Source organism: Rattus norvegicus, chromosome 7 (assembly GCF_036323735.1).
Source record: "Rattus norvegicus strain BN/NHsdMcwi chromosome 7, GRCr8, whole genome shotgun sequence".
Classification (NCBI taxonomy): Eukaryota; Metazoa; Chordata; class Mammalia; order Rodentia; family Muridae; genus Rattus; species Rattus norvegicus.
The window spans coordinates 30532956-30546229 of record NC_086025.1 but is presented as its reverse complement, the minus strand read 5'-3'; the positions used below and the strand labels follow the sequence as shown (position 1 = coordinate 30546229).

Sequence of the window (13274 nt, the reverse complement as noted above, 5' to 3'; positions counted from 1 at the left end):
AGAGTCGGCAGCTGAGCTCTGCCAAGTCAGAGTAAGCTAGCCCTTCGTAGCTCCTGCTTTACTCACAGTCGGCCACATGGTTCTGAGCCAGAAGGCTGAAGACAGATGCTTCGACGTTTTGAGGAATAGGGAACTGTCCAACTGTCTCTGCAAATTGGTTATGTTTTGGGAGCTATGTCTTGGTGCTTCCTGTGTACTCAGGTACCATTTAATTTGTTTTTGGGTCTCTGCCAGGGTTGAAGACGTGTTATGGCCACATGATCAAACTTGAGTTGTTTAGCATTACGGAAGATGATGCGGATTGGAAAGGATGATTTTCAGATAGTAATGCAAGTTGAAAATCAAAACATAATTCAGATATAAGATTGTAGACTCTTTAAGTTAGGATAGATGTTAGAGTAATGCACCTTAATTGACAAAATTGATGGTCTGTACATTATCATCTCTTATAGTTTATATAACTGTGATAACTATGTTCATTGTATTCAGAGAGAAAAAGAACTTTTTAATGGACCAAAAGGGTGAGATGTTGTGGACTGGTTCTAATGCTACTTGTATTAATTTGCTCCCAAAATTACATGGGAACCCACACATCAGGGTGTAAGACACTGAGGGTACCTGTCCCCAGTTAGCGTTGATTTAGTAAATAAAGTTGCCAGTGGCCAATGGCTGGCAAGGAGAGAGAGGCAGAGCTTTTAGATTTCCCAGACAAGGGAAGCCAGGGAAGAAGAACAATTGCCATGGCTAGGGAGGAATAAGACGCAGTCGTGAGAGCAGCAGAAGAGAGAATACCAGCCATGTGAGAGCTGGGAAGGAGTGGCCCCAGCCCCCACCCCAAATTGGGTCTAGGGTAGCAAAGATAGAATATAGATTTTAGTAAGTAGTAACTCAGGAGTATCAGGGGAGGCGTTAGCAATGTGGGTGTTTGGAGTGGCACAGACATTACACTGCTTAAGGCATCTTAAAACAGAAGGCTGTGTGTGTGCAAGAATCTAGAGCATTGGGGTGGTTAGTGAGGAAGTCACATAGCCACTGCTGGGAAGGTAGAGTGGATTAATCAACTACAGCAACACCTTCATGTCCAGCTAGCCTTGGTTCCAGCTTTCTAGGTTTATTGAGAGTCTATGTGCTGGATAGTTTTTGTTTTCAACTTGAGAGAATCTAGAGTCTCTTGTAGACTCTTTCAAGGTAACTTGAAAAAGAAACCTTAATTAAGGAACTGACAGACCAGCTGGCCTGTGGCAATGTCCATGAGGGACTGTCTTGACTGCTAATTGACTGAGGATAGCACAGCCCACTATGGGCAGCACCATCCCTACGCAGGTGGTGTGGGCTTATAAGACGACTGAGAATGAGCCGAACAATGAGCAAGTAAACGAAGTTCTTCCACGGGTCCTGCCTGGAGCTCCTGCTCTGACTTCCCTCAAGATTCCCTCAGATTTTAAACTGGAAGTGTAAGGCAAAGAAACTCTTTCCCTGCCGTGTCGCTTTTGATCCCAGTGTTTTATCACAACAGAATGAGACTAGAATACTCTATCAGATTGCTGTCTAGTCTGATGGCTCAAAATGGGACTCTAGAGGCTGAGGCATGAGGCACCTTTGAGTCAAAGATGGGATGAAGTTAGACTGTTTCAAAAGAGAAAGAGGGATAAAAACAAAGATGGTGAAATATGGTAAGAGAGTGAGAGAAGGAGAGGACTAGAGGGCTAGAAGGGGAAGAGAAACACAGAGACAGACAGACGATCTATTTTAAGGTGGACTTGAGCATATATAGTAGCACACATGTGTGGGATGTTTGGGATATTTTACCAAAATATAATCAAAACAAAGTAGCACTAAAAGCACTTTGACTGCCACTACACCCGAAATCTTGTGAAAACTTGCAAGGACAAAAAAATCACAGGAAGGAAAATGAGTATGTGGTCAGACACACATAGTTGTTTCCTAACAGGTCTGCTCAAGTTGATAACTGTAAAAAAAAAAAAAAAAAGGTAGCTATAAAAATGTCTGTCTCAAGTGTCTCTGTTTCTGTTAGGATTAGGGAGGAAATGTCCTAAAAGATGCACCATCATCATGAGTGCTGAGGATGCAGTTTGGTGGGGAAAAATGAAAAGAGGAAGAAGAAGAGGAAGGGAAGGAGCAGAAGCAACAGCAGCAGTCGTCACGGCTCATTATTGTAAAGAAAAGCATGGTGCTAAAGACATATTTTTAGAAAGCATCTAGGAATATTTGGGTGTAAATGGGATGGAGACATTTTGGAAAATGTCTATTTTATATACATATACATAATTTACACACATATATATTTAATTTATAAGTATGTGTTTCTTTTACAAATTTAAAATATTGCCAAGCGCTAGAGAGCACATGTGTATCGATCACTTGTTAGCTATGCAGAGAACATTTAGGGTAAGAAAAGAGCAGGACCAGGGATAATCTTAGAATTGAGAAAAATACCAACAACAGATACTTACAATATGCAGAAGTTTTAACACATCGACAAACCTGTAAAACAAACAAACAAAAAGGCATTGGTTTTTTGTTTTTTTTTTTAATAAGCCGACTGGGGAAGAGCAGTCTTCTGAACTGGTAACTTGATACCTACACTTTCTCCGAGCTCATGATCTCCTTGGCAATATGATGGACTTTGCTTTTCATCCCAGCATCTTCATCCTGAAGTTAGAGAATGCATTGAGAAAGCATGAAGTCACAAAGTATGGGATCAGCTATGAGCTCGCTAGACGCACTTTAACACTTATTAACACACAATTCACACTATACAGTACTGTCACTCTGCTTTCAGAGCCCCACTGGCGTGCCGCTCAGAGGAGGTGAAATGTAGGGGTGTTAGGCTGCATTTCTTCCTCAATGCTGGAGTGCTGGGCTGCGGACATGCCGCTCCAGGGAAGGCGAAACTCAGAGTGTTTCTCTGGGTGAAAACAGGACAGGCCTCCATTCCAGCCTGTGCACCCAGACACCTCGGGGATTGAGGATTGGAGTCTGCAGCCCAGGATGGGGCAGAATCTGGCTTGGCCACAAGTGAGTGCCAAAGGGACAGAGGTTGAAAGAGGGGCTTCTAGGAAAGACTCAGGCATGGCTCTGGATGACGAAGGCCTCACCTAGAGGCAGTCCTTGATGAAGGAGTTAGTCCTTGCTTGTCCAAACTGTTTTATTCATGGTGAATGAGGATGCATACGTCTTACTCAGGATGAATCAGAGATTAAATACCTATTACAGGAAGGGATGCCCAGGAAGAGACACTCATTGGCTAAATACTCAGGGCCTATCTAGATACCTCATTAGCATGGAGAGCTAGGTTTTTATGCTCCGTGACTGCTTGTCATGATCCTCTTATGGTCTGGAACTAGTTTGAACTCCTGCCATTCTCAACTATGAGATTCATCAGGGTTCTAAACTCACTATAACCTTACTAGCTCTGTCTGGTGGCATGGCCTACCATCCCACACAATACCTCAACAGCAAACATGGGGAGTTTGTAAGATGATGATGCAGAAGCAGCTAGAGAAATCAGGACTGGGACTGGGGGTGACACACGCCTTTAATCTTAGCACTCTAGACATAGCTAGATCTCTATGAGATTGAGGCCAGCCTGGGCTACATAGTGAGTTCCAGAACAGCCAGGGCTATGTAGTGAGATCCATGTCAATCAACCAACCAACCAACCAACCAATCAAATGAACAGCATCAAAGGTTCAAAATGGAAATATTAGTATACTACAAAGAAAACACTTATGAGTATCAAAAAGTCCAGTGAGGTTGTGATATACAACTAGTTCCAATACTCAGGAGACTCGAGGCAGGAAGATGGTGGGTTCTAGGCTAACTTTGACGGCACTGCAAGTCCAACTAAAATAAATAAGTAAGTAAATAAATAAATAAATGCACTTTAGATGCTGCATGAAGATGTGCTATGAAGAACTACTAATGGGTTGTGTACATCAGATCTCTCGAATTCTAAAAGCACAGTGTAATCAGAACTCTTCGTGACATTATATATCTGACATCATCTCAAGGACACCTTTTGATTATTTCTCAGTGTGAACATTAAACAAAAAACTGTACACATCTGGGAAAGAATGATGATTTAGACAGCGCTTCTGACATTTAGGTGAGCTCGTTGCTGGTTGCAGGGGACGGACAGACTTTCCCTTCCTAGTGTCTGGAAGATCTGAAAATGCAATCCCTTAGTGAAGAGGGAAAACCAGTAAAGAAGGAGCAAGCAATTAAGATATTTACTTAAGGTGGAAATTATAACTAGAACCAGGCTGGGGAATATAACTTCTCAGTACAAGTTTGCTCGGCATACAGGCCCTTAAGCCCACAGCGGACAGAGCACATGTGCGTGCGTGCGCGCGCGCGCACACACACACACACACACACACACACACACACACAAAAAGCTGCTGTAGAAAACCATCAGACCCCATTTTGTAAGGATTTTTTTTTCATTCTTGTTTGCATTCTTTCTAGCACTGGCAGGAGCAGACAGTTAGTCTGTGCTCTTTCCAGAACTATTGGGCAAGGAAATGCATAAAAAGTCACCATGGCAATCCCCTAGTCATTCATTAACAGAACGCCATGGAGGCGGGGTGGGGGTGCGTGTTAAAGCAATGGCTCTCAGAAGTAGCCTTCTCTACCAGGAAATGGCATGCCATCCCAGCAGATCCGCTTAGCACATCACAGTAAAAGTATTTTCTTAGTTCTTCGTCTTATTTTTTAATTTTTTGGTGGTGTTGGGAATTGAAAAAAAAAAAAAAAGCTCTTTAGCACACTAGTCAGCCCAAGCCCTCTTTCTTAGCTCTTGGTTTTCACGAGGTTCCAGAATTTCCATGTCAAAACAAAGATATAAAATAAATGCGGTTTAAAAGTGAGTCGGCTCTCAGGGAGAAAACATTTCAGTGATATTTAAAACCCGTGACTGCTCGTGTTCTGTGCACATATTCCCACTTGGCTAAGCACAGGTGATGTCCAAGTGGGTCAGCTGGGTGAGAATCCTTTAAAGTTTCAGCTCAGGTTGCTTTGTTTCATTTTTGAGGCAGGGTCTTGCTGTAGCTGGAACTGGCCTTAACTCAGTCTTTCCATTGCAGCCTCCTGAGTTTGGGGATCATAGGTGCACTCATGCCTCACCCCAAGGTCCTTCAGAAGGTTTACATTCCCAATTCTGTTGTTTGCTGCAGGGCTGAGGACTGATTTAAGAGATGCTTCACAGGCTAGAAAAGAGCTCTGCTGGGGAGTTTACCTACTCAGCACCCCCAGAATCCGGACACGTATTAATTTATTTACTTACTTGTTCTAATGTGCATGTGTGAGCATGTCTGCACAGAGAACACCTAGGAGCCAGTGGAGGCCAGAGAATGGCATTGGATGCCCTGGGAGCTGAGTCAGGGACGGCTGTGAGCTGCCATGCGGGTGCTGGGAATTGACTGTTATCCTCGACGGGAGCAGTAAGCGCTCTTAACCACCGAGCCACCTCTCTGGCCTCTGGGATTTTTTTTTCTTTGTTTTAATTGTAGTCATGTCGGTGTTCACGTAAGTTAGAAATATGGGTGAGGTCTTTATTTTTAGGTTCATTTAAGATGGCTTTTGAGACCATTAGATCATAAATAGTAGTTGTGGTCATAGGGATGAATAAGTTCAAACGCAGGAGATATGCGTGCCAAGAGCAGAAGACTACCTGACAATAGGGATTTAAAGTTGATTATCTTCAGAGTTGGGGCAGAGGTTATGCTCGGTGCTGGCCTAGCATGCCTGAGGCTACACCTAAAAAGGGAGGGAACTGAAAAGAAAGGTCAGATTTCCAGTTATTAACCTAAAGGGTTTTGTATCATTCTATCACAGGGCTGGGAGATGTGCACTTAGTAAGGTGTTTTTCAGTGAGTAGTTTTTGTTATTCTGTTTTAAGCTCTGGAAGGACCACTTGACTAGCTCCACCCAGATTCCCTTGGATCCACAGGTAAAAAACAGCATACATGCGCGCGCGCGCGCGCGCGCGCACGCACGCACGCACACACACACACACACACACCAGTTAATCTTAAAATGCCTGGGTACTCTTAGACCTTCCCTGCCACCCCAGGCATAATCGGACAGAATGGACATTGGCCTCTCCAACTAAAAACTCCCATGGCTGGTTGGCTACTCCTTCTCTTCCCCAGTTCTCCCAAGTTCCTCTGCATCAACTCTCTCTAGCGCAACTCTAAGTGTCCCTCCCCATCCTCAGTCATTGGTCACTGGTATCTTTATTGATCAATCAAGAACCAATTGGGGAACAGGATCTTACTATCAGAACCACCCCCTACAGTGCTTGCTATGAATTTACGCAGGCATGAGGATAATTTGGGGGTGGGGAGAGGCCATGTGTGGTACTGTGTGCCCACCACCCAAGCACACAGGGAGACAAGTATATCCCCAAGTTTGCTGGTGAACCTGTCTGGCTGTAATACTGAGCACCAAGGTTACGTGAATGATCATTCCCCTAAATTAGATGAAGAGCAACTGGGAAAGACACTGACATCTTGGGTCTCCATAAACAAATACACATATGTACACACACACACACACACACACACACACACACACATACACATAGACACACACACAGACACACACACACGCACACACACATGTGGATGAAATTTAAAAATACTGTACTAAATACTGCATTGTTTTCCAACTTCTGGCAGTAACTTTGACTTAGCTTCCCAACAGGTACTGCTAAACACATACCAAATATAATTAATTACTTTCCTATCAAGATTTGATGAAACAAAACATTCCATAATATTAATTTTCTTTCTCATTTTCCAGAACTAACCACTATTTTTTTTAAATAATAGATCATGCAGCTAAGGCTGGACTCACTTCATTGTACAGCGGAATCTGGCCTCAGCTTCCTGGTCCTCCCACCTTTAAGCCTCAGTGTTGGCATTAAGGGCGGGAGTGACAGCGACCACTAATCCTGAAGTTTCCTTGTGTTTGTTCCCTCCATGTTTTACTACAACAGAGTTTGCATGCAATACCAAGAGACTTTAACCCCTTCACGGACAGAGTCTGCACTGCCAAGAATATTCAGAGAAGGCTACAACTGGACTAGTCATGAAAAGAGTCTTTAAATGGCAAATGGTGATGGCTGATTTTGGCTGTCGAAACACTTGAGAAGAGAGAACCACAATTGAGAAACTGCCTCCAAGCCTGTGATAATTAATGTCTATGGAGCACTTCCTTGATTGCATGTAGGAGCTCTGAGGCCCACTGTGGGCGGTGCTGTCCTTGGACAGGCAATCCTGGGCTGTAGGAGAGTGATGGCTGAATGTGAGCATGGAAGTAAGACAGTAAGCAGCATCGCCTGTGGCCTCTGCTTCAGTTCCTGTCTCCTGGTGGGTTCCAACCTTGAATGTCAGAGCTTTGGCTTCTCAGGATGGACTGTATCCTGTGGGCCAACTAAACCCGTTCCTTTCCCGTGCTGCTTTTGCGCATGCTGTTTACCACAGCAACAGAAACCAAACCAAGATGAGAGATGACTTATCCACGGTACACACAAACGCAGTCTAACTAGCCTTGTGTGGTTTTGCCTTCTTTTCCTCAGCTCTCAAATTCTACTGCTAAAAGGACAACTACATGAGTCTGATTTCTGTCCCCATTAATATTCACTTTTTAAAAGTAGGTTCTTGAATGATTAAGATTAATGTGGGGGCTGGGGATTTAGCTCAGTGGTAGAGCGCTTACCTAGGAAGTGCAAGGCCCTGGGTTCGGTCCCAGCTCCGAAAAAAAGAACCAAAAAAAAAAAAGAAAGATTAATGTGTTCCCGTTGGGGTTGGTCTGGTACTGCTATGACTCAAATGCTAAATACTGTATCCCAATGCCTGGTTGCCCCAATAGGAGTGAATTCTCCCTTACACAAGCTTCTGTGGTGCAAACCTTGCCCCCAGTGTTAACTGGTCAATAAAGGGCTAATGATTGTGATTGGGCAGTAGATAGAGGGGGGTGGCAGGAAGAGAGGAATAGGGGAGGAAAGCGGAGACGTGGAGAGGAGGAGGCAGCCAAGAGAGAAGCTGGACCGTGAGCATATGGCCAGGGGAAACAGCAAGGAACAAGGGACAGGTGGCTGGGATGTAAGTCAGAATAGCTCTGAAGTCTGCAGTCTTGGCTTACGGCTTGTAGACGAAATCCCTGGATTGTGTGTCTTATACACACTCCAGCTAGAATTTGTAATTCCCTGTACAAGTTACACAAGTTTTGTTCACTTGGCTCCAACCACTCACCTTCTGCTACACTTTTTGAAACAGAAGTGATTGTACAGACCAGACATCAGTCACGAACTAGTGACTGGGACTGCACACGTGCTTACACACTTACACCCTGGGATAACGGATAGTCTAATACCATCACGCATCTCTCCATACAATCTGTAACTATAAGGTTAATGATGCTGAAGTTGGTATATATTTTTAAAATGAGAAACTCACTAGAAGACTAGGGATATCATTTGGTGGTGCCCAGACAGTTTGAGGCCCTGCATTTGGTCCCTAGTACTGCTTCCAGCCCCCCGACCCCCACCCCACATATACAAACCCGAAAGTCAAGAGGCTGTGGGCTGGAGAGATGGCTCAATGGTAAAATGCACTTGCTGGGTAGGTATAGTGGCAAACATTTCTAATCCTGGCAGGTACGTAGGGAGCAGAGTTAGACAGATCTCTGTGTTTGAGGCTAGCCTGGTCTTCATGGTGAACATAGTTACATAGAAAGACCCAATCTGAAGAAGAGAGGGGGGAAAAATAAAAGACACACTTGTTACTCTTTAGAGAATTGGGGAGCCGTCCCCGCCAGGGCAGGCCATGACCATCGGTAACACCAGCTCCAGGATATCCAGTGTCCTCGCTGCCTTCACAGATGGCACACACAGAAAATACGCATTTCTCTTAAGGAGTATACTTTGGCCTTTGCCTTTTGTCTCCTTTCTTCCTCTTACTACTGTCCTGGCACTGGAGCCCTACTCTCTGCACAGAGCCTTGCTCGACCAGAGTCTGAATCACACAGAACCGTGTAGAGTAGGACCCTCCATAACTAGAATTCCTGGGCAGACAGCATGCTTCTACTACGGCGAGTGACAAAATGCAGACTAGGAAACTTAACTATACATCATAACTCTAAAAATGGACTAGGATCCAGAATATCCATGCACACACCCCTCTGACGACTACAGAGCTCATCACTTGAAGAACACTTGTTGCTCTTGTAGAAGACACAGGTTCTGTTTCCCTCATCTACATAGTGACTCACAACCACCCATAACTCCATTGCCAAGAGATATGATGACCTCTTATGACCTCCGCAGGCACCAGACATGCACGTGGTATGCAGAAATATATATTTGCAAAACACTTGTACATGTAAAATAAAAATAAATATTTTTAAAAAAGCAACCCTGATAATGCAAACACCTCAATTAAAAATGAGAGCTGATATGAGCAGACATTTCACCAGTGCAGAGTCAACATGAAAAGAGCCAAAAGTCTAGGAAATGTTTTGACATGGTTATGTTAAAACTACAATGAGATACAACCTCACACCCATAAAATCGCTACAATGAAAAACATCAATCAAGTCAGGCATAGAGACACAAACCTGTACGGTAGGAGGATCAGGAAATGGAACCGGCCAGGCTACACAATGGAATCCTGTCTCCAAGGGACCGAAATACAAAGAATCAAGTCCTGTCAGAACTCAGGAAGCTAAGGCAGGAGGATTGTAAACTCTAAGCCATCCTGGACTACCTAGTGAGACACTCACTGTCTTGAAATACAAACCTAAGTGGAGATACTGGGATTGGTATACATTGCAGGTAGGCATGGTAGCCCTAAAATGTTTAGATTGGGGGTTCTATAGTCTCCTAATATCATAGTGTATCATAGTATGTATATGTATATGTATATATATATATATATATATATATATGGCTTATGTTTTAAATTAAATCCCCCCCCGTGTGTGTGTGTGTGTGTGTGTGTGTGCAGGAGCTGGTTCTCTTCTTCTACCTGTGGGTCCCATGGATTAACTTCAGTCATGAAGTGTGGCAGCATGGTGGCAAGCACCTTGACCCACTGAGCCGTCTCACCACCCCACATCTCTTGTCCCTATTATCCTGAGCTTGAGGAAGGAGTCAGGAGTATCTTTATGTCATCCTTCTAAAATAGGAAGGCACTATGTGACCCTGCCGGCACTTGACGGCAAAGCTAGTATGCGAAATAGCTCCACTGCAGCCAGCCCCCTGCTCTGAAGCTGGGCTTGACATTACTGATCACGAGAAGCAGAAGTACATTACAGTTCATATTCCCAGGCAACCACTTCAAGGCTTTAAAATCATACATCTGGGATGGAGTGTGAGTGCTTGTAGAAGGGATTAAAAAAACTGCCCAAGAAAGGGAGGGAAACTACAAGCGAGGTACAATGAGACACGTGTGTATGTGTGTGTGTGTGTGTGTGTATGTATTTGTGTGTATGTGTGTGTATGTGTGTGTATGTATGTGTATGTGTGTATGTGTGTGTATTTGTGTGTACGTATGTGTATGTGTGTATGTGTGTATGTGTGTGTATTTGTGTGTATGTGTGTGTATGTGTGTATGTGTGTATGTATGTGTGTATATGTGTGTGTATTTATGTGTATGTGTGTGTATGTGTGTGTATGTGTGTATGTGTGTGTATGTATGTGTATGTGTGTGTATGTGTATGTGTGTATGTGTGTGTATTTGTGTGTATGTGTGTGTATGTGTGTGTATGTGTGTGTGTGTATGTGTGTATGTGTGTGTATGTGTGTGTATGTATGTATGTATGTGTATGTGTGTATGTGTGTATGTGTATGTGTGTATGTGTGTGTATTTGTGTGTATGTATGTGTATGTGTGTGTATGTGTGTGTATGTGTGTGTGTGATTATTTTGCATAACTAGGAAAAGATGAAATAGAAATAACCCCCATCTTCACAAAGCGACAAAGGAACTAAAAGCACATAATATCACACCTTGAACGTGCTGAGCATCTCAGGGAACCACACTAAAGCGGACTGGGGGATCAGGAAGGCTTCACCGAGGAAATGCATTTGGTGACCTTCAGACACTGTTAGCATTTGTTCCATATTTGCTCCCCGGTGCAGGGCTCCAGCAACAATTCCTTGAGGCAGGATGCTCTGATGGGCTGACCACAGGAGCACAGAGCCAAGCACAGCCACCTCAGGCTTTTTAAGGCTCTGTCCCTGGCTCCCAGCATAGAGAGGGCTCTTTATGAGATCAGCATCTCACTGAAGAAAGGTCACCCAAAATAAGTGCAATTGTTTTATATTTCCTCCCTAAAATTTCCCTTAACCAGCAAAGGCTCACTCTGAAAACAAGACGAGATCTCTACCTACTGAGCTAAATCTAACCCTCTCCCTTTTTCTGAGCACCAACATCCAAGAGAGACTTGGACACAAGTCACAGCGACAGCAAAGTTCACAGTGTGTCTTCTATGATCTGGACACCCTTATTTATGTTCTATAGCTTCGTGTGGCTCCCGTACACACGTAGTAAGTGGGCCTGCTTTTCCCCTAGTGGGTGTGCCCATTCAGTTGATTTCGGCTAACTCAACAGGGACCTGTGAAAGAAGCGGGACTTCCTTAAACTTATGCACCTGCCCATGTGTTTGTGCCAGAAATCTGAATTCCTCTTTCTTGTCCTTGGTGCCGCCTTCTGAGTCAAGAAGCCTGTTCATTTATCCTTCTCAACCGTTCCTCACGCTTAAGTGCCCCTTTCCTTGATGTGTGGGATTTCCGTCACTTGACAAAATACCCAAGATAAGCGGGGAAGAGGTCTCCTTGGGCTCGTGGTTTCAGGGGTTTGTAATTCCAAGTAAGCTCTGCACCTCTCTGTCTCATTCTATATACCCTCCCTCTGTTTTGGACTCCCTGCTGCTCAAGACCATCGTTCCTTCCACGGATTCCAGATCATTCTTTAAGACAAGTTACCCTCAAAGGAAAAGGTTACTCTCTTGTTCACGGACTATTTATAAGACACTCAGCAGACTGTTACTATCTGTGAAATCTCCCAATTTAGTCTATCTACTTTTGTATCCTTCTAAATATAAGCATAGTACCAAATCCACTGTTCATGAACTAGCAAATTCATGAACAAACGGCTATGGAGAGGTGGCTGCTACATCCTCAGATCCTAAGCCTGGAACACATTGTTTGATGTGCTACATGGAACATTAAAACACAAACTCAAAACCTGTGGCACATATATAATACAGTATAGTAGATTGAACTTAAATAAGAGAATCTAATCTGGGAGTCCACGCGGTCATCTATTCTGTCTTTTTCTATGCTTTATTTTATCTTGATTTTTTAGATTATTTTTGTGCATATGAATATTTTGCCAATATGCATGTGTTTGTAGCGTATGTGTGTCTACTGCCTTTAGAGGTACGAGAGGCAACTGGGGTTACAGAGTGTTGTGAGCCACCAAGTAAGAGCTAGAAACTGAATCTGGTCCTCTGGGAGAACCGAAGTTGCCCTTCACCCCCGAGCCATCTCTGCAGCCTCTTTTCTAACTTTTTGAGCCAGGGTCTCACTGTATAGCCACCGTTGACCTGGAACTCACTATATAAGTCAAAATGACGTCGAGCTCACAGATTACTGCTTGCTTCCGCCTTTCGAGTGCTGGGATTAAGGGCATTGGCCACTATACTCCACATAAGGTCGATTTTAACGTTGTGTGTGTTTGTGTGTGGCTGTGTGCACACGAGCACAGATGCTTACAGAGGCCAACACTTCAGTTTTGAGCAGCCTGATATGAGTTCTGGGTACCTGCTAGGAACCAAACTCTAGTCTTCTACAAGAGAAGCAGTACTGGGTCCTAACTACCTCGCCGTTTCTGCAAAGACAAGGAAGATTGAAAGTTCTGTATTTGCCCCATCTTGTAAGAGCAGCCAATGATTTTAACCCAGTACAGCAATGGCGGGAACATACCCTGTAAGACCTCGAGTTTGCTGCTTCAAACTTCTCAGCTATTGAAACTGTATCGCGTTTCAAAGCAGAGCACCTGTTAAAGAACATCCTCCCAAAGTCCTCCCTGTGAAACGACAGCCGCAGACAAATCACACTGTCAAGAAGTCACACAAATTCCAAAGCAGAATCTTTGACCAGAAATCCAGTGACATGCTCTGTCTGATCTTGTGATAACAGACCATTTTTGCACATTCTTAGCTATGTTCTCTTCATTTCATA

General features: G+C 43.9%; 1 protein-coding gene across 3 annotated transcripts in view; it reads right to left on the bottom strand.

The window, feature by feature from the left end:
- The window catches only part of Fgd6 (FYVE, RhoGEF and PH domain containing 6), a 115299-nt gene that overhangs the window by 53669 nt on the left and 48356 nt on the right, over positions 1–13274 (bottom strand). For all 3 annotated transcript variants that reach the window (NM_001137645.1, XM_063264098.1, XM_039079738.2), the window contains 2 exons: positions 2606–2673; positions 2475–2505 (listed from right to left, as the gene is read on the bottom strand). In NM_001137645.1, coding sequence (NP_001131117.1) covers positions 2475–2505; positions 2606–2673 — 99 coding nt within the window. The remainder of the gene's footprint in view (positions 1–2474; positions 2506–2605; positions 2674–13274) is intronic.